Source organism: Malania oleifera, chromosome 10, assembly GCF_029873635.1.
Source record: "Malania oleifera isolate guangnan ecotype guangnan chromosome 10, ASM2987363v1, whole genome shotgun sequence".
Classification (NCBI taxonomy): Eukaryota; Viridiplantae; Streptophyta; class Magnoliopsida; order Santalales; family Ximeniaceae; genus Malania; species Malania oleifera.
The window spans coordinates 28,730,347-28,751,544 of NC_080426.1; the positions used below are offsets into that span (position 1 = coordinate 28,730,347).

Below are 21,198 nucleotides of genomic sequence, written 5' to 3' on the forward strand. Positions count from 1 at the left end.
GCCACACATTGTTTTAATATATTGTTTCTTCCCTTACTGAGATGTGTCTCACCCGAATATGAAATTATTTTTTTCAGGATTTCCTCGAGATCGAGCTTAGAGAGCTCGAGATTTTATAGCATTTTTGGTAAATAGAAAGAGAAAATGGTATATTTCTATGTTAATTTTGAGACGTATATGTTATGTTTTATGTTTTGTATTCTAAGTCTTCTAGATATTATGAAAGGTTGTGAAACATACTGGTATTATGAATACTGAATAATGTTTGGAGATATGTATATATTTGAATACAGGTGGATGATTAATTTATTATGATTGGTAGATGGATTTAGAAAACTTTGGTATTATATAATTGGGAGATTATATTTATGTTTTCCGCTGCGTATATGTTGATTATGGATTATCAGGGATTTTATCAGGTACAACACACCGGACCCGAGTTTAAGGGTTCGGGATGTTACTGATGGTATTTGAGTAATGTCTAGCCGGAAGTGTGATTAATTTTACATCACCTGGATATGAAAATATTAGAGTATTAGGTTATGGATGATTTATACCAAAGTATAGGATTGAGTTGCGATAAGCATAGTGATGGGTAGATTAAGATATCGTTAGGAATTCTGAGTTGTGTTTCGTAAGCTTGGGGGCAGAAATCCCTTGATGGTCTTCTGTGTTTTTCTAAAGAAGTAGCTAGCTTTAGAAAATCATGGTAAATCCATCGATGGTAATGTTTCCGAGCAGAGAAATTAGAACTTGGAATTTGAACTTGAAGGTTAGGTTGTTTGATTTAAGGAGAAAGATTTTTGAAGGAGAATAATTTAAGTGATGTAATTAAATGATTTGTGAGCAACTTGGGTGTTTGATATTTAAATTGGAGTATATGGAAATATGTTGTATGAGGTTGGCTAGTTGATTTTAGAAGTTAAGGAAATGATTGATTAGTTAGCAAAATTTCGAGGACAAAATTCTTTAAAGGAGGGAAGAATGTAATAATCCAGAAAAAAATTAATAAATTAAAATTATTAATCAATTAACTAGTTAAACATTATTAAATTAATGTATTAAATAAACAAGTAAAAAGAAATAGTATGAAAAAAAATTAAGACTAATTATTAATTAATTAATTAATTATTATTGAACTAATTAATTAAATAAGAAAATAAAATGAATAGTGTAGAAAAAAAATTAAAATAAATATATGTATATTAAATTATATATGTACACACACACACACACACACACACATATATATATATATATATATATATTATTAATATAATAATAAGTGGATATGTAAGATTGCATTGCAATTTGAAGATTAGATTTCAAAATTGAAATCTAATCTTTCTGGACTCAGTTCTCTCTCAGCCTCTGCTGCGCCTTTCCGTCTTCTCTCCCTCTCTCCTAATTTCTCGACGGATATTTGGCCGATCGGAAAATGGAAGGTGCCGTTGGATTCCTAACTCCGCTACCAACATTTCTACTGGAGCGGATTTGTCATGGGAGCGACATAAGTACCACTCCTGGGAAAAAAGGTATATTTTCCCTTATTTCTCAATTTTTCGTAAAACTAATGTTAAATCGACGATCAGACATCACCACGGGGTTCTAGTCGTGATCGTCGTCATTTTGACATAAGTAAAGTTTCAATTGGAATTTTTTAGGCCTCACTCCAAAGCGAGAGTGAGATTTGAGAAATTTGGTAATTTGATTATATTTAAGTGTATACTTATTTATTTAAAATTTATGGGTTTAGAAAATATTAAAATAATATTTTATTTAGGGTTGATTTAATGGAACTAGAATTTTTAATTTCAGGGTCCGGGTGAGCGCCGTAGGCATCTTTTTGGGATCCCTGTTGGCGTAGTTCAAGAAACCAGGTAAGGAGAAAAATATATATTAAATCAGAATTTTTATAAATTTAATGAAAAATAAATTGTGTTATATATACGTGTATATGTTTCAGTATGGGTTTAAAATGCCAACCATTTAAATTATATTTTTCCGAGTTTAGGGCCGTTTATTAGATATGTATATGCGAAAATGAACTGATGAAAGTGGAAAAATATTTTCAAGGTAATTATGTAAGGAATGAAAGGTATTTTCAGTATATAAAAGTTAAATGTTAGTTGGCTTATTTTACAGGCAATGTATGAATTTTATTGCTAAACTGTGTGACGTGAGATTCTGTGCAAATGTATGTTAAATGTATGAGATACAGGTTAAGTAAGTAATGCATTGTGAATGAAATATGATATGAACTGTGCTGCTTGTGTGTGTTAATGCAACCACGTAAACAGCTGAAATATGTTGGGTAAACAGCTAAAATATGCTGGGTAAAACAGCTGAAATATGCCGGGTAAATGTATGACAGCTGAAATATGCTAGGTTAAACATTTGAAAGATGTTGGGTAAATGTATGACAGTTGAAAAATGTTGGGTAAAATAGCTGAAAGATGCTGGGTAAAACAGCTAAAAGATGCTGGATATGAAATGAAATGAAATGAAAAGGGAAATGAATGAAATGGAAATGAAATGTGAAATGTGAAATGTGAACAATATAAAATGGGAAAGAGTCACTTAAAGTGAAAAGTAATGCAATGTTCAGCCATGAATATGAACAGATGTGTATGATTGAATAATGATAGAAAGAATGATGTATTATGATATTAGAAGTATATATGTACGTAGAACATGTTACGATTGGGCGAGGCGTACCTTTCGCCTAAGGGCTTACTGAGTAAGGCGAGTGCACTAGTAGCTACAGATGTGGCAATAGTCGCATAACGTACTAGGGCAGAGGGAACCTACTTGTATGGGCGGGTAGATTTCCCTATCCTTAGGGCTTTTGTCAATAGACTTTTGTATGAACTGTGTGAGTACGGGATCAATTTATCACTTGAGGGCTTATTGAGTAAGGTGAGTGCCTTGGTATGCTTTAGCTGCGACCTTTGAGTTGCTTAAATATCATAGCAGAGGGGTGTTACTTGTATGGAAGGGTAATCACCTGTAACGACCTGAATTTAAAATGGAAATTTGAGTAATAAAGAGAGAGGGAAATAGAGACAGAAACAGAAGGAGACCGTAGACTTCGTCGACAAATGCTAGGCGTTCGTTGACGACATTGCAATTGGGGAATAAAATAATTTTTAAGAAATTGCCTAAATTCTTCGACGAACACAGGGTTTCGTCGACAAAGGCTTTAAGAATTTCATCGACGAGTACAGGGCTTCGTCGACGAGAAAATGCCGAGAAGGGTCATGAGGCAGCCTGAATTTCGTCAACGAATACAGGGTCTTGTCGACAAAATTTATGAAGAACTCGTCGACGAAGATCGAGCTCGTCAACGAATTCTACTGTCTATATATATGAAAAATCCTATTTTTTTAAATGTCATTTGAAGCTTCCTCTACACTCTTTCTCTCTCTCTCTCTCCTTTTTTGGCCCTCTCACTCTCTTTCTTCAATTTTGGGCTAGTTTTACGCCGGATCGAAGATCTGAGGCTACCACGACGCTCCTGGTGAAGTTCTCTACAAGTTTGCCAGAGTGGATTGTTAAGGAAACGAAGTAGGAAATTATCCCAGAGTTGAGGTAAGGCTTTTTAAGGCAAATTAGACTTTATGGTAGTTATAGAAATTGACGTACGCATGAAATTACTGATGTTTAATACTGGAAGTTTTGAGTTTCAGGGTATTGATCAGAAAGTCATACGGGGGTTAGCCTAGGATATTTTGGGGGCTATCTCAGTAGCCAGGTAAGGGAATAAACTAAAGCAGTTATTTTCCACGCAATTTATTATTGATTACGAGTAAATTTATTTCCAGAGAAGCAAATGTTATACTTGTATATTATAGATGAAATGTATGTTTGGAAAATACTGCTATTATGATTAAAATATATTTGTATGTACGAGATGCCAGAAATGATGATTTTTAGAATATGAAGCATGACTTTAAACGGAATATGTGTGGCATGAACATTATTTTTATGTCAAGTGAATCAAGATATGATTGATTTTACGAGCAAGCATATTTCCAGGTGTTTTGCAAAGACGAGTTATGTTATTCTGAGTTTGACGGATATATGAAAAATGAGTTATTTTCAGAATGTAAATACCTGAAACGTATTTATGTTATTGGCGCAAGGGCATGTATTCATATTATCGGCACGAGGCCGTATTTACAATTTTGGCTCGAGGCCATGTATTTATATTATCGGCACGAGGCCGTATTTACGATTTTGGCGCGAGGCCATGTATTAATGATTTTGGCACGAGGCTGTATCTATGTTTTCGGCACGAGGCCGTGATGATGTTATGTATGTTCATGTATTATATGTTATTACAACAAGGATGTAAGTTTAGTTCAGTTCAGGACTCGGTACTATAGCTATATTGTAGATCAGATATCTACGTCAGATTAGTGCTAACCATCCCACGAGGGGATGGGAGATGAATAGTCGATGTGGCTTTCAGTAGAGTGTGAACGTCCACCTGGCAGTCCGAACCAGGGTGTGGCGGGCCCATCGTACTTACAGACATATTTGATTCGGCAGTGGTCGGCCAGCCATTGTCGCGTCCCACTTTCGGGCTGCACAACCCGTCATTGGGGGTAATACATGACATTGCTAGCTATTCATCCTGGGTAGATTTTCTGTATTACAGTTAGAACAGATGCTTATGTATGTAATGATTTATTAGCAAACATGAAAGTACATGATTATCCAGTATGATATTATGATTATTTCCAGAGTTATGAAATGTACTGTATATGTATAAGCACTTTAAATGTTCATGTTGTCACACAGCTGTATTTAGTTTATTTTCCTTTACTGAGAAGTGTTTCACCCCCAATCTTAATTAACTTTTCAGGAAACCTAGAGAAACTGGCGGGTCAAGGCCGCCGTTGAGTAAGTGGAGCTTCCCTACTAGAAGGATAAGCTTTGTACTAGGATCAGTAGATTTTTGTTATATGGTCCTAGTGTCATTTTGATATTTTGAGGGTTATATATATATGTACAGTATTGGGAGATGTAGTAAACTCTGGTATTATGTTTCTAGTATTAAGCTTTTTGATGGATGTTTGGATTTTATGTTTACTGCTACTTAGGCTTCTGCTGTGATTGAGGGTTCAGGTTGACTATTTTATCTATTATGTGACATTTTGTGTTAAGAAATTGAGGGACGTTACATCACCCCTATCCTCGAGTAATCTCGTGGGGTTAAACATTTGCATGTGTTTGATTAGGTTCAGGGAATGATTTCAGAAATTATGTTAACGATTTTCAAATGTTAAATAATATGTCATATATAAACTCATGTTGGCCACACACTGTTTTAATATATTGTTTCTTCCCTTACTGAGATGTGTCTATTCGAATATGAAATTATCTTTTTCAAGATTTCCTCGAGATCGAGTTTAGAGAGCTCGAGATTTTTGTAACGACCTGTATAACTTATCACATATTAAACATAAAAAATAATAACATCAACCCGAACCCGTGGGTAGCGGGGATAACCTGATATGAACAGCAGAAACCTAAGCAGTAGTAAAAATAAATTGTATCCATCAAACCATTAATTACGTAATACCAGAGTTTACTACATCATCAAAATACAGTATTTATATACATCCTCCAAAACATAAAAAATAACCTTAGGATCATTCAACAAAATCTCCTGATCCTAGATCAAAATCTTACCCTCATAGTGGGGTAACTCAATAAGCTCAATTGCGGCCATGACCTGCCGGTCTCTTAGGGTATCCTAAAAAATTAATTAAGTTCGGGGGGTGAGACACATCTCAGTAAGGGAAAATAAATTAAATGCAATTGAATGACAACATGAATATATAATGCAGTTATACATATACAATACATTTCATATATCTGAAAACATTCGTCATAACATACTGAATCATCATATACTTTCATATTTTTCTAATAACTCATATCATCAATAAATTATCTGTTATATCTAATAATACTGAAAACATACCCAAGATGAATAGCTAGCTGATGTCATGTATTACCCCCCATGACGGGTTGTGTAGCCCGAAGGAGGGACCCGACAATGGCTAGCTGACCACTGCCGAGTTAAAAATGGTTGTAAGTACGATGGACCAACCACACCCTGGTCCGGACTGCCAGGTGGACGTCTACAACTCTACACTGAAAGCCACATCGACTATCCATCTCCCACCCCCTTGTGGGGTGGTTAGCACAAGTCTGAACATAGATATCTGATCTATACATATATAACTATGGTACCGAGCTCCAGAACTGAACTAAACTAACATTCGAGTTCTGATAACATATAATACATGATAATATAGCATTTTTCATCATTTCATAAATACGGCCTCGCGCCGAAATCATTTCATAAATACGGTCTCGTGCCAAACATTTCATAAATACGGCCTCGTGCCGAATATTTCATAAATAGGGCCTTATGCCGAACATTTCATAAATACGGCCTCGTGCTGAACATTTCATACATATCATTCTGAAAATAAATCAATTATCACGTATTTCAAAATCATCATATACTGCATTATCACGTAATTCCTAAAAACATGCTTACTCGTAAAATTGTCATAACATAATATATTTCATGAAAAATTATATTCATGCCACACAAAACTGAGTAAATTCGTACGTTTCATTCTAAAATCACATTTCTGTATAACAACAGTATTTTCCCAATAACATACATTTTCTCAATAATATTCAAATATAATACATATTCCCTGAAAATTACTTTGTTGATAATAATAATAATACGTGTGGAAAAATGACTACTTTAATTGATTCCCTTACCTGGCTACTATGAAAGTCCCTAAAAATCTTGGTCTAATACTTGTAGAATTTCTTGATCAATACCCCGAAAATGAAAACTCCCAGTACTAAACTTTAGTATTTTCACGTGTATATCATTTCCTATAACTACCGTAAGATCCAATTTGGCTTAAAAAACCTTACCTCAATTTAAGGATGAATTCCAACTTCCTTTCACCAACGATCCACTCTGGCAGATTTGGAGAGAACTTCCCTAGGAGCGTCGTGGTGGCTTTAGATATTCGAACCGGAGGAAATCCAGCCCAAAATCGAAGAGAGAAGAGAGAGAAACCTTAGGGAGAGAGAGAGTGTGTGATATTTCCAAATTTTGAAGATTAAATTCGGGTTTTTGATATTTATAGGATTGGATTCATCGACGAGCCACATCATCTTGTCGACGAGTCCTTTAATAATTTCGTCGACGAAACCCGCTCCTCGTCGACGAAATTCAGACTGCTCAAAACCTCTTTCGGTATCTTTTCGTCGACGAATCTTGGCATTGTCGACGAGCTCCTGTTATAGCCTCGTCGACGAGTCCCCTGTGTTCGTCGACGAGGTGCTGAAAATTTCCCTGGGATTATCCTTTCCAAAATGCAACGTCGTCGACTGCCTCCTTCTATTTTCGGTTTCCATTTCCCTTTCTTTTTATTATTTAAATCCCATTATTATTCGGGTTGTCACAATTTTATAGCAGTTTTGGTAAATAGAAAGAGAAAATGATATATTTCTATGTTAATTTTGAGATGTATATGTTATGTTTTATGTTGTGTTCTAAATCTTCTAGATATTATGAAAGGTTGTGAAATATATTGGTATTATAAATACTGAATAATGTTTGGAGATATGTATATATTTGAATACATGTGGATGATTAATTTATTATGGTTGGTAGATGGATTTAGAAAACTCTGGTATTATATAATTGAGAGATTATATTTATGTTTTCCGTTGCATATATGTTGATTATAGATTATCAGGGATTTTATCAGGTATAACGCACCGGACCTGAGTTTAAGGGTTCGGGGCGTTACATCATATGTCACACTCGTTTGATCACAAATCCGCTATATAGTATAGAACTCGATAAATATCATTTAAATAGAAAATAAAGGGTTCAAGCATATCCTACGTTAAGATTAATGCAAATAAATAAGTTTTGAAAAGTTTGGAGATCATATGTCAAAACCCTCATTTTTACTAAAACCGTAAAATCATAAAATCGACATTTTTACCCGATGAAAATTTGTAAATAAGCAGTCAATATGTGTATATAAACATAAGCTAACTTTTTAGCGGTTTAGTTTTCTAAAAATGACTGATGTAAACAAATTCTTTTACCTATTTTCGAATTTCAAAACACGAACTATACGGCTCCGAAAATAGCGAACCGAGTTCTCAAAACCTATAAACCGAAGAACAATACTTTAATACAATCCTATTTACTACAGATCTACCGAACTAAGATGAACTTAGACCCTTACCTCGATTTTGGAATAAAACCTAGAAGTCCTCAAAACGAAAATTCAATCCACTATAATCGTAAAGGTTTTCCCCCTAATCCACGTAGTAACGTCAGATCGCGGATTCGAGTGATGAACAACGAAGAAATCGAAAAGAGAGAGAGAGAGTTTTGAGTTTCTTAGTCATGACGCAATGAAAAATGATATTTATAGACCCATTGATCTGGTCAAACTTGTCGACGAGTGGTGCCTTCGTCGACGAGACACAAAAGGCTATTCGTCGAGGAACCTCTTTCCTTCGTCGACAAACCCTTGTCCGATATTTTTCCTGTTGGTTGGGATCTCTTTGTCGCCGAGGCTCTGAATTTTGGTGATAAACCATAGAAGGGCCTTCGTCGACGAGAACCTTGGCTTCGTCGACGAAGCCAGCTAAATTACCTTTTTACCCTTTTCCTTATTTTACGGGTTTGGGTCTCTACAAAAGTATTTGTGTCTATGAAAGTGTCCCATTATTATTATTATTATTATTATTACATTTATGTAGATTGGATGAGTTGGTTGGGTTTTGAATAGTCCTTCTTTTGATCTTGGAGGATCGATGTTCTTTAAACACGACACCCCTTGCATTTGTGGCTATGGAGAATCATTGTCTTTGATCAAGTCATGTGGTTGATCCTATCGCAAATATTTGAATGGTAAACCCCAAAAGCCCTCCTTTTGACATATTAAACTAACAAAACCTGCTCTTGAGTGTGGGTACTTAGGTCACATGGTTAACACATGACTAACGTGACTAATCTGACTAACTCCCCTTTCGAGAAGATGCTGTGATGATGCGGCCAACACCTGGTAATCAACATACCCCTTTCTTGAGGAGGCACATTGGGCATGTATGTTATTAGCATATAACTATATTGACTAATTGCCTTGTTTAAGGTTAGTTTCATCATCATATGATTAGCACGTGCTATGTACGTTGACCTATCCTCCTTCTAGGGAGGTGTTCATGACCACCTGATCAACACACGATTAACTTAATTCAACTTTATTATATGAGAGACACTCATGGTAACATGGTCAACACATGATCTCATCTTGGACAAAGCATATTACAAGTATTGAGTTTGATAACACAATGCAAAACTTTTGCTAAAGAATGAGGGCCACAAATTGATTGGAAGTAAAAAAGAGAATTGAAAACTTGTAATAATTTTTAAGTTTTTGATAATTCTCCAAGTGAACTAAAAGAAATTCTAAGTATGCATGCTATTTCAAACTTAAATTCAAAATAAATTTAAGAGCTTTAGTTCTTTCTTATGAAATAAAAGCAATTTGTATTTTTGTTATTTCAATATAAAAACTAAAGTAGAATAAAAATGACTTAAAATTTTGGATTTTTAATGAAGATTTAGGAGAGAGAGAGAGAGAGTTAGAATTAGACTTATGAGTGAACCAAAATATAAGAAAAAAAGTTATGAAAAGTGCACCAAGTAAAATGAGTTTATAGAAGTAAATTCAAAACCATAAAGTTGGTTCAACAAAATGCTTTGTCAATAAGGCTCTATTTGGAATTGAGAAAATATTGAGGAATCCATATTTTCATGTTTGGTTATCAAGAAAAGTGAGAAAGAAAATAAAAAAAATATACCAAATCTATGAACAAAATTTTGATTTTATACGTCATTAATATTTATTTTTTCCTAATTTTTAGTCATATTAAAATAAACTTCCATTTTTGTTGGTATGCAATAGAGAACGAAAATATAGGGGAAAATGTGATTCCTCCCTATTTTATTTTACCTTTTTTTCTCCAAGCAAAATCCTTAATCCAAAACGGACCCTAGGGTCCTATTTGGAACTTGGAAAATCTTAAGAAAAGGAAAACATGAAGGAATTCACTTTTTCATATTTGATTATCAAGAAAAGTAAGAAAGAAAACAAAAAATATACCAAATCAATGAATAAAAATATGATTTTACGAATCATTTATATTTGATTTTTCTCAATTTTTAACCATTTTAAAACAAGTTTTCATTTTTAGTAATATTTAGTATAGAAGGAAAATATAGTGGAAAATAAGTTTTCTTCTTATTTTCATTTTCTTTCCTTTTTTCAATCAAAATCCTTAATCCAAAGAAGTCCTAAAGATAATTTGGAAAGTATAATTAGATTAATTTTAACTCAGTATTGAGGGGGTTTAAAGGTTTAGAATTAGCCCCATATAAAAAATAAGTGTTGAAAAGGATTGTTATATGAATAAGTGATAAAAAAAAAATTTGTATCCGTAAGGTCTTGTTTGGAACTTGGAAAATATGAGGAAAAGGAAAAGAAAACATAAAGGAATCCAATTTCTCATGTTTGATTATCAAGGAAATTAAAAAAAAATAAAAATATACCAAATCAATGAACAAAAATTTGATTTAATACACCAATCACGTTTAATTTTCCTTAATTTTTCATTATATTAGGACAAACTTTTATTTTTCTTAGTATTTGATATAAAGAGAAAAATATAATAAAAAATGAGTTTCCTTCTCATTTTCCTTTTTTTTTTTTCTTTCTCAACCAAAATTTTTTATTCAAATGGAGCCTAAAAATAAGTTTTTTGATTTTATTTTTCATTAGTTGTAGTTAACAAAATTTTTGTTCTTAAAACAAATATTCTCTTTCAATAGAAAAGGGATATTGTGCAAATTTAAAATTTATAAGTATTTTTTGTAGAAATCTTTCAAATTTGAAGACTTTACTTTCCCACCTTATTATATGTAGACAAATAAGTCAATAAAGTATACAAAAATGGGAAATTTATTTTAAAGGAATTTAATTTTTTATATTTGATTATTAAGGAAAGTGAGAAGGAAAAATAAAATATTTATAGTAAATTAATGTACCAAATTGATTGTTTGTTTATTAAGACCTTATTTGGAACTTGAAAAGTATGAGAAAAAGAGAAGGAAAATATAAAAGAATCCAATTTCTCATGTTAATTTGGTTATCAAGGAAATTGAAAAAATAAATAAAAAATATATCAAGTCAATGAATAAATTTTTTTATACACCATTCACGTTTAATTTTTCTTAGTTTTCTGTCATATTAGAATAAACTTTTATTTTTAGTAGTATTTGGTATAAAGAGAAGAATACAATGGAAAATGAGTTTCCTTCTCATTCTCCTTTTCCTACGAAAATTCTTGATTTAAACGGATCCTAAGGAAAATGAGGAAGAAAATATAATGTATAAATCCTTTAATTTTTCTTAATTTTCACTGATGTTAGAATAAATTTTTATTTTTTAATAGTATTTAATATTTAAAGAATATAAAGTTTTTTTCTTATTTTCCTTTCTTTTGTCCAAACAAAATCTTTGAATTAAGCAAACCTTAATCTTGTGTTTGAGAGCATGGAAATGATTTTAGGGCTTGAATTTAGAATTGTATGGATTTGAAAGGAACTCACGCTGGGTATGGGATAATGGATTCCGGGTTTTGGATTTGAATATATGTTAATTTAGATAAAATTTAACATAACTTCGTATTACATCTTTTCCAAATCAGTATAAATCCAAATTCAATGTCTCTTCCAAACATACGATTAATATAAGTTTAAATTATTTTTTGGAGGCGCACATAAATTCAAATTTAAAACTTAAAATTCACACTCTCAAACACTATTCAAAACAAATTTAGATTGATCTATTGTAAAGTAATCATATATGGACAAGTGCTCCTTTTTACTAAGGGATCGTTTGGTATCAATGTCAAAAATTAGAGAAACAAAAGTAGATTTGAAACCAAAAATCAGAAAACATAAATTAAAAATTAGAAATCAATAGTCTGTTTGGTTAACGTTTATAAGCTAATAAAAAATAATAAAAATATGATTAAAATACTAAAATTATGAATAATACACATTAAAAAATTCCTATAGTAAAAATAAATTTTTTTATAATTATTTTGCTTAATTGTTCAATTTTTAAAATTTACTTTATAATAAAAATTTTATTAGACAAGACAATTGAAACATAATAAAAGTATTTTTTAATTGGATTTGTTATTATTTTTAAATAAATGAAAAATAGTTTAACAAGTGGTATATATTATAACAAAACAATGTGAATTTTAACCTTGTAAGTTACTTGATTAAAATATATGAAGTAATATAAAGTGGAAAATGAAATGAAAGGCAAGAAATGGTCACCCTACGATGGGACAATAAGCCCTAGAAAAACCCTAGTTTACCCCCAAAAAAAAAATAAAAAATAAAAAAATGAGATAAGGTTAGGACACATACGTCATTGTCCCACTCGCGAGGACAAGAAAGCGTCAAACCACCACCACCTAAATGGAATGCCCTCAAAAAAGGAGCCTCACCGGACTTCCCTTTTTGCCCTATCCCTTCATTCTTTTATAAAAATAAAATAGATAAAGGAGTGCACTTTTTGCTTCCCTTTTTAGCCTTTTTAAGCATCAAAAAGGGCTTTACTGTCGACTGACGTCAGCCTCAGGATCCACCCCTCTGCAAACATGTGGCCCAGATCACACCCCCGCTGCTGACTCGGATCCCAGCTGGCACCCCGGCCACCGGCCCTCCCGGTTCCCCCATCCCCAAAAAAAATTAAATTATTTAAAAAACACGACCCGCCTCTTCTTCTGCGTGCCCAATGCCCATCAGCTGCTCTCAATTTTTATTTTTTTAATAGTTAATATTTAATATTATTGAAAAAACCTTCCCTTTCCGTTTCTGGGTTTGTTGTTTGCCGTCGTGCTTGTGCTGGTGCTCGTGCTCGTGTTTTCCTTTGGTGGCCCGCGTGGTTGTGTCTCTCATGTCTGGGGTCAGAGATCCGGCTATCAAGCTCTTCGGGAGGAAGATTCCGGTGCCGGAGAGGAAGATTCCGGTGGATTCTCCGGAGAAACCCGATCCCCTGCTTCGGGTTCCGGCCGTATCTGAGCTGGTAAATCCTCTAAATCAGAATCCCCTTTCTTCTCGGCGCTATTAGTTGAATATTCGCTCCGGTTGGGTTCCGCTACAAATGAATACTTTCTTGTTTTTGTTGTTCTTTTTAATATTTGTTTATTTATTTGATGTTTTGGTGCTCCTTGAAATTGGAAAGATTTTGCTTATCGTGTGTTGCTTTTTAGAGTTGACTTATGATATCTATGGATGCTTAGGTTGTTTGTTTCCTGTATTGATTCCACCTGAGTTTTCTTCTTTTTATGGAAGCTTTTATTGAGCTCTGAATGCTAAAGAAATCGTGGATAAGGTTGAATTATATTCATTTACACAAGCTCTGATGAAATACAAATACCATATGTTTTCGCACGCACGAATATGCATATACAGGGCAGACTTTTTGCTATTTAAGACTATCTGCTTTGTCTTTGGTTGATTAATACTGTTCATTGTTTTGTGCGTGCGTCTGTGCAGATGTAAATTTTCCTCTTTTGTTGAGGATACCCTATTTGGTAGATCCTCAATAATAATAATAATAATAATAATAATAATAGAAGAAGAAGAAGAAGAAGAAGAAGAAGAAGAAGAAGAAGAAGAAGGGTCATTGATTTTCTTAAGATCATTTGTGTGTCTGGGCAGCTTTTAATCAGCATTATTGGATTAGGGTCTTTAAAAGAAAGTTCTAAATTTATGAATATCTTTACATCCTTTTGCTGCAAAGAATGTTTTGTTAGGGTTTAATATAAGATATGGACTTGGATAAAGCAGAATAGTGAAAAAGTATTAATTGAGTCAATGAGTTACATCAATGATGATACTTCAATGCTATTTATTTTCCTTTGATTAAATAATTATAGCAAGATGACATATACTTAATAGCTTTTTTAATTCTACGATCTGTCGTTTTCTTTTGTAGTTCGTATATGTTGTGCTGGCTTTAAGAACCATTTTCCTTTTAAACATCTCGGTTATTTAACATAAAAAGTGAATTGTTGTAGCTCACAAAAAGGTTTTATAATTATAAACTGCTGCCTGTTCCGGTGTTTTGCTTACCTAGTTTCCAATCCAAGATAGTTTTTCTATCTTTGAGTCTTCAGTTGATTGAAAAGGATCAATTCCTCATTTTTGTCTTCTTTTCTAGAAAACAAAAAATGAGGACGGCATATGAAAAGCATTGTGGATGGATAATGCTACTGCTTTGGAATGAAAAAAACCATGTTTAGGCTTTGTCTGATCTTGATTGTGGAGTGTTAAGGTAGTTTTTCTTGTCATGATGTAGTACTTTAGGGCTTTAGGGATTGGGAAACAAAAAATGATGCCTTTTTGCTTGATTCATAGTTAGAATCAATGATAGACGAGAGATAGGTGCACATCTCACTCATGTGCGCGCGCTCACATACACACATTTTGAAAAGAAAAAAGGTTAGACATCCCTTTACATGTCTATATATCCTTTATCATCTCCTGATTATTTATTTGTTTATTTATTTTTATCATTATGTCTAGTCTCTCTAAAAATATAATTGAGAGGAAAAGCAGGGGCAGCAAAGACAGCCGCTATATAAATATCTCATCCCTATCTATTGATGGAAAGATCTTTGTCAAATAAAGACTTCGCCTTCTTTGAAGTTTTGTTTAAAGGAATTTCTCAGATTCAAGGTAGCTTAGCACACTTCTACCAAGGAGCTTTGTCCGTTCCCTGTTTGTATAGGGCATCAACATTTCTTAGAAATTCCTTGGCAAGGAATCTCCTGCGCACTTTATGCATTGACACATTTAAATTTTAATTTATTTGTTGACACTCCTTATGCTTATCTTATGCTTATTTTTAGCACCCACCTAGCATATAATTGGAAAATGGTGATTTGTAGTTCTTTTTTATAAAGAGAATTGCTATAGTGGTTTATCTAAAAACGATAATAAAGTGGTAAAGATAGGGTCTGTAAAATGCTACTGGAATAAACAAAAGCACGATGTTTTATAGTTTCTTAAATTGTGTATTTATAATTGTTTTCTTGCCATGCAGTGCCTTAACTTTATTTTATAATTTTCCTCGTGCCGAGTCTGTGCTTGTGCTGCCCAATTAGAAGCATATCGCAAGCACAAACTAACTTAAATAGATAATATTCTACTTTTGAACATATACTACAATTAAAAGGAGTGTTCTCCTGTGTTCATCAACAGTTTTTTGATATTAATATCCCTGAAAGCTGTTATTGTATTACACAAAGTTTATAAAAGTAAGCTAGTCTTGCACGGAATAGAAATATCATCCGTCTGCCCCTCTCCCTCTCTAAAAATCTTGTTGGAAATGCGAATAGCTAAGTCATTAAGATCACGGCAGTTGTCAGACCTAACAAAATCATCAAAAGCTAAAATTTTCCAAGTTTTATATGATTTTGACTGAATGCACTTCTAGAGAAGATCCTCATTTGTCGCTGGAAGAAAATTAATAAATATAGAAAAGAGCAATGGAGAAACACTTGAGAAGAGAGATATTGCAGGCTTCCGTCAAATCCTGTTGAATAAAGCAGGATTGGAATGGTTTTTTTCACTGGCTTCCATAGAAGAGAATTTAGGATATTAAATGTTGATACAACTAAATCCATTACCTCAAGCCTATATTTGTTAAATTTGGTCACAAAACCACTCTTTTGAATCCCCCTCCTCCTTCCCCCCCTCCTAAAAAAAAAAAAAAAAACATGCACACATACATGCATGTGTGCCGACTGTCAAGTGTTAGCCGAATTCATGGAGAATTTATTTATATTTTATAAATTCATATCTTTTAGTTAATCTATCTTTATGACAACATATAGCCTTAAAAACTTTGGGTGCTTTAAATTAAAAGGGGGTTCCTTGGCCACTTTTGTTTCAGGTATGATTCCCACCACTATTATTTAAACGTTGAAAGTATTTGTAGATAGTCATTACATAAAATAGAAATGTGCTAGATTTTTGAGTGAATTAAATGGAAGTTATTTCATTTGGCTCCTCAAGAAAGTCCCAAAACTACGAGTTGAATTTTCAAGCAGTGAATTTCAGGAAGAAACAGCAGATTCTGTGGTGTGTGATGAAAATTGAAGAGAAGACTTTATTGATTATGGCAACAGCTAAATGAAATGTGGAATTTGGAAAATATGTAAAAATATTACAGTAGGCGATTTGAGGCATCAAATAGAAGGATGGAAAATTAAAATTCAAATATGAATCCTAATTTGACAACCCAATCATTAGATCTTTTTAAACCACTTTTCAGTATCTTATCAAGCTAATCAAATCAGCATAATGTTGCTAGGTACAGCTGATATAGTGTAACTCAAATACTGCATATGTGTAATGTATATGCCATACTCATCGTGTTCTGGTTCATGCTCTACAAAATTTCACTTTAAACTAGTGGATACTTGAAAAGCCTGTCTATTTGAACCTTGTGACAATCATCACATATCACAATGTCATGTGAAATTAGAAGGAAAAAAAAGGGTGTGAATTTCGCAAGTCAAGGTCTTTATGGCAAAAATCAAGCTTTATTAGAAGAGCGGCAATGTATGCCTTTGCTCAAAGGGAAGGCCTTCCTAGATGCAACTCTTGTCCAATTCCAACCAGCAATATTCTAAAAATTTATTCTAACAGAGAATCAACATTAGGGTCTCCCAAAAGTTCAAATGTGGTGTCACTTCTGACCATCCCCAGTAAAAAGTTAGTTATCTTTGGGGTTTTTGGCCTTTAATGGGACAACTTATATCTGATAATAGAACTAAAGATCATGGTCGATTTTGTGAAAAAAAATGTGACATCTTGTGCAGGGATATATGAGGGAATCTTTGGTTTTGGAAAGTTCAAAGAAAATAAAAATTAGAGGCAATCATTGCTATCTGAAATGAAAAGAAGAAATTACAATAAGTACTAGAAAAAGGGACAAATGGGAAAAACAAAACTAACGGCAGAACTTAAATGGAAAACTTTATGATCCTGGTCTGATGAATGGCAGGGGATTGAACTTCTCAGAACAATGAGAAATAATACAAATAAAGGCTACTCATTGTGTGTTCCCTTGCTACTCTCCTGGATGGCATCATTTCCATAATAATTGCATGAACATAAGGTAGAATTAGATTATTTATTGCCTATAAAAAATGAATTTGATTATTTATTACAAAAGAGAAACATGCAAGATCTATTTGTGAGTTAATTGTAAGGTTTTTCATTTGATTTCTTGAGAGCTCACTTTGTCGGATTACTAACAAAGAGGAAAAAGGGATAACTATTAATGTGGCAAAATCTGAAGGAAAGAGAAGGAATTAAATCTCAAATGCATTGGAACTTGATACCCTGCCTGTCATCTACAAGTGTTTCACCAATTTATCCAAAGAATAGGTATAACATATTAACCAAACTCTGTGTTTCTTTTAAAGGTCGAATGTGGAGCATCTATAAAACCCTAAATTCAGAAACTTTAAAGCGACAAGCTTAAAATCCAACCACTTAATTTGAGTAACAAACTGGTAAGTCCTGTGCTGTGAAATAAGAGCTACAACGTTAGACTAGCTTGTTTAAATTTATTACAAATCTTGCATGACTTGAATCAAATTTTATATTATGTGGCTAGAGCATAATTCTTAATAGATTTATAAGTGATGGAATTAATTTGAACCAAGAGACATATTTAGAGTTTGTGTAGCTGGAAACATTGGTGATGGAACAGAGGGTGGGAATGGGACTGGGGATCCAGTCAATTTTAGTTTTCATGTTTGTAGCATACTTCTTTGAAGTTTGAACTACTTAGGAATTCAACCTAATTCCAAGAATTCGGTTCACTCGTAAACCGAAGAGTTTTGTTTAACTATTGCATGATGAAGTACGATCAGGAAATTGTCTGCCTAGACTAACTGCCACAATTTTGTTTTTTGCTCTTGTTCTTGTCCTTTTTTTTTTCTTTATTCATTTTTCAAATTTTCTGCTTGAGAACTAAAACACACACACACACACACACACAATTTAGTTATGAAACAAGCAACCAAAACCTTGCCAATTATGGTTTCCCTTTTAGTTTCATTAATCATGGGTTTGGTAATTTGTGGATTTGCACTTATAAATCCTCTTTAAAAATGGTTTGCTGCATATGGTTCAATATATGCATGAATGGAACGTGACTGTTGAACTCTTTCAATGGCTCTAGTATTGTAAAAGGTTTACTTGGTTAGGGACGTTGGGGACACTTGATTTGGTATATTTTTACAGATGTTATTCACATGATGAATGTATGCCTGATTGATGTTTTGCTTTTTCTTTTCCCCAGCTGGATTGATGATATTTTAATCTGAATACCACTTTACTGATTTAATAGCATTTTTCTGATTGAATATTTGATTTTGAATTTTAGGATGACTGTTGTGGGGCAATGAAAACTGAAGTTGAGGATCCCCTTGTAGAAGAGTCTATAAAAAAAAATGACCCCTCTGACTTGGATGAAGATGAAAATAATGATGAAACTCCTACACAGGAAAATAAGGCTTCTGTTAGTCATAAGCCTGAGGAAGACCAAAGTGGTGAAATTGATTCAGGTGGCCAGGAGAAGTTTCTTAAAAAGCCAGACAAGGTTCTCCCATGTCCTCGCTGCAATAGCTTAGACACAAAATTTTGCTACTTCAACAATTACAACGTTAACCAACCTAGACACTTCTGCAAGAATTGCCAGAGATATTGGACAGCTGGGGGAACAATGAGAAATGTTCCTGTTGGGGCTGGAAGGCGCAAGAATAAGCACGCATCCTCACTGCTTCGTCAGTGTGACAAAATACCATTGACACAGGTTGGCATGCTTGATTCTGCCTGTCACCAGGTTTCCCCAGCCTCTTCAAGGCCTGCCAAGGTAACTGGGGAAGTTCTGAAGTTTGGCAGAGAGACACCCCTATGTGAATCCATGGCAGCTGTACTCAATCTCAAAGACCAGAAGGGTGTCCAAATAGGTTCTGTGGCTCTTGCAGAAAATGGTGGGGAGCTCTCTTCGTCCAGCTCCACTATGACATCCAATACTTTACTGGATAATGAGCTGCCGGAAAAGGAAATGGAAAAGGATGTTTTGCCAGGACAATACAATAATTTTACTCCACATCCGCTGCAGGGTTACCCTGGTCCTCCATGGGCTTACCCTTGGAACCCTGCTTGGAATGGAATGGCATTTAGATCTGATAGCAGCAATCCAAGTCCGGTGCAATGGGGCTCTCCACCTTTGTTGGCAGTACCAGGATTTTGCTCACCAGGTATCAATTTCCCATTTTTGCCCCCCTCATACTGGGGTTGCATGCCTGGCTGGGACAGTAGAAAATGTAACATGTCATTGATTGGATCAACTAGTTGTCTGTCCACTTCATCTTCTACTAGCAACAGTGGCTGTTTGAGTAATGGTTCGCCAACCTTGGGGAAACATTCGAGGGATGCGAATTTGCAGTCAGAAGAAAAAGCAGAAAAGTTTCTCTGGGTACCAAAGACATTGAGAATTGATGACCCTAATGAAGCTGCAAAGAGTTCTATATGGGCTACTTTGGGCATTAAGGCTGATAAGAGCGAACCAATTATTAAAGGTGGTATTTTTAAAGCTTTCCAACCCAAAACAGAGAGCAGTGGCAATACCTCTGATGCTGACCAGGTTTTACAAGCAAACCCAGCAGCTGTGTCTCGCTCTCAAACATTTCAGGAGAGCACATAATTAATACCTTGACAGACTTTGCTTTATTGGGCTTTTGTTATAACTCTCTCCATACACTATCTGCTGTTGGAAGTGTATTATCAAGGTCTGTTGTGCTGCATTCTTAATTTAATGGGGTGTAAGAAACTGGTATGACAGGAAGAAGCTGGTGGCAAGTTACTTATGTGCTCTTTTGTAAACAATACAGGATTCTATATTACAGTTATTGTTTGAGAATTACTGTCAGCATTCACAGTTACTGTTTCAGAATTAAGGCTGTAAATAGTGGAGAATCGAGGAGTTTAATCATATACCGTGCTGTCATTGGTTACTTAATTTCTCTAACATATGCATCTCAAGAGTTTGATTTTACTGACGGCAAAGAGGAATTGTCATGGTTTAAATTGACTTATCTTTTGTGAACAATGCTGCAGCTTTGGAAACTAAGCTAAAGGTGACTTTCAGGGCTGATGGTGTGCGTGGGGGTGTGTGCACTCACCAGAATGTGTTCATTGTACTTCCTGCCACCCAGTTGAATTAACGGGGAGCATGATGTGTTTAAACATTTGACTGTCATCGAGTATCAGTGGTCTCAAACTTAACCGTGCTTCTATCAATAACTTCATGACTTTTTTTAGAAATGTGAGCCTGCCAGATGAGACTTCCAAATCTTGATGCTGATATAACTGCTTTGTTCGCGAGAGTTTGCACAATTATGGACTGGAGAGGCCTGTTATGCATGACTCTAGTTACTGCTGCCATAATTTGTTTTGTTTTTTGATAGTATGGTCCTTCGTACGAGTTCCCTGTGCTCTCGTCACCACAGCAGATGTTATGAAGGCTTCGTTTCGTTCCTTGAGAGTGATAAAAAAGAAGGAAATTCCATCAAACAAAAAGGAGTCGTCGACCAAAAATTCTTGGGTTGAACCTTGAGAAGGCCCAATCCTTATGGCTACTTTGTACCCTGCAAAAAATAGTTATTGTGCCACTAAACATTAATTCTTGCTGGGTATTGCCAGCAGAGCCTGTGCTATGCTGGAAAAAAGTGGGAAGGGTTCGGTTCTCCAATAGTAATGTACGGCAATAGAGACTAACTTCTCTTGAAGTTTGCTAAGGCAGACAAGTATTTATGAATTTCAGTACAACAACAACAGCAACAGCAACAATAAAACCAAGCCTTAAGTCCCTTTAGGTGAGATTGGTTATATGAATCTTTTTTCGCAAATTTATACGATCATTAACCGTTTCTTTTGACAGATTTATA

General features: G+C 34.2%; 1 protein-coding gene across 1 annotated transcript; it reads left to right on the forward strand.

The window, feature by feature from the left end:
* Window positions 1-12,946: 12,946 nt before the first annotated feature.
* Window positions 12,947-20,265, forward strand: LOC131166905 (cyclic dof factor 3-like). Its single transcript, XM_058125530.1, has 2 exons — window positions 12,947-13,244; window positions 18,630-20,265. The coding sequence occupies exons 1-2, from the start codon at window positions 13,116-13,118 to the stop codon at window positions 19,953-19,955; spliced, it is 1,455 nt and encodes a 484-aa protein (XP_057981513.1). The 5' UTR covers window positions 12,947-13,115; the 3' UTR covers window positions 19,956-20,265.
* Window positions 20,266-21,198: the final 933 nt, after the last annotated feature.

Coding starts and splice junctions, on each gene's coding strand:
- LOC131166905 (XM_058125530.1), top strand. CDS start 13,116: ATGTCTGGGGTCAGAGATCCGGCTATCAAGCTCTTCGGGAGGAAGATT. Junction 13,245..18,629: donor TTCCGGCCGTATCTGAGCTG/GTAAATCCTCTA, acceptor TTTGAATTTTAG/GATGACTGTTGTGGGGCAAT.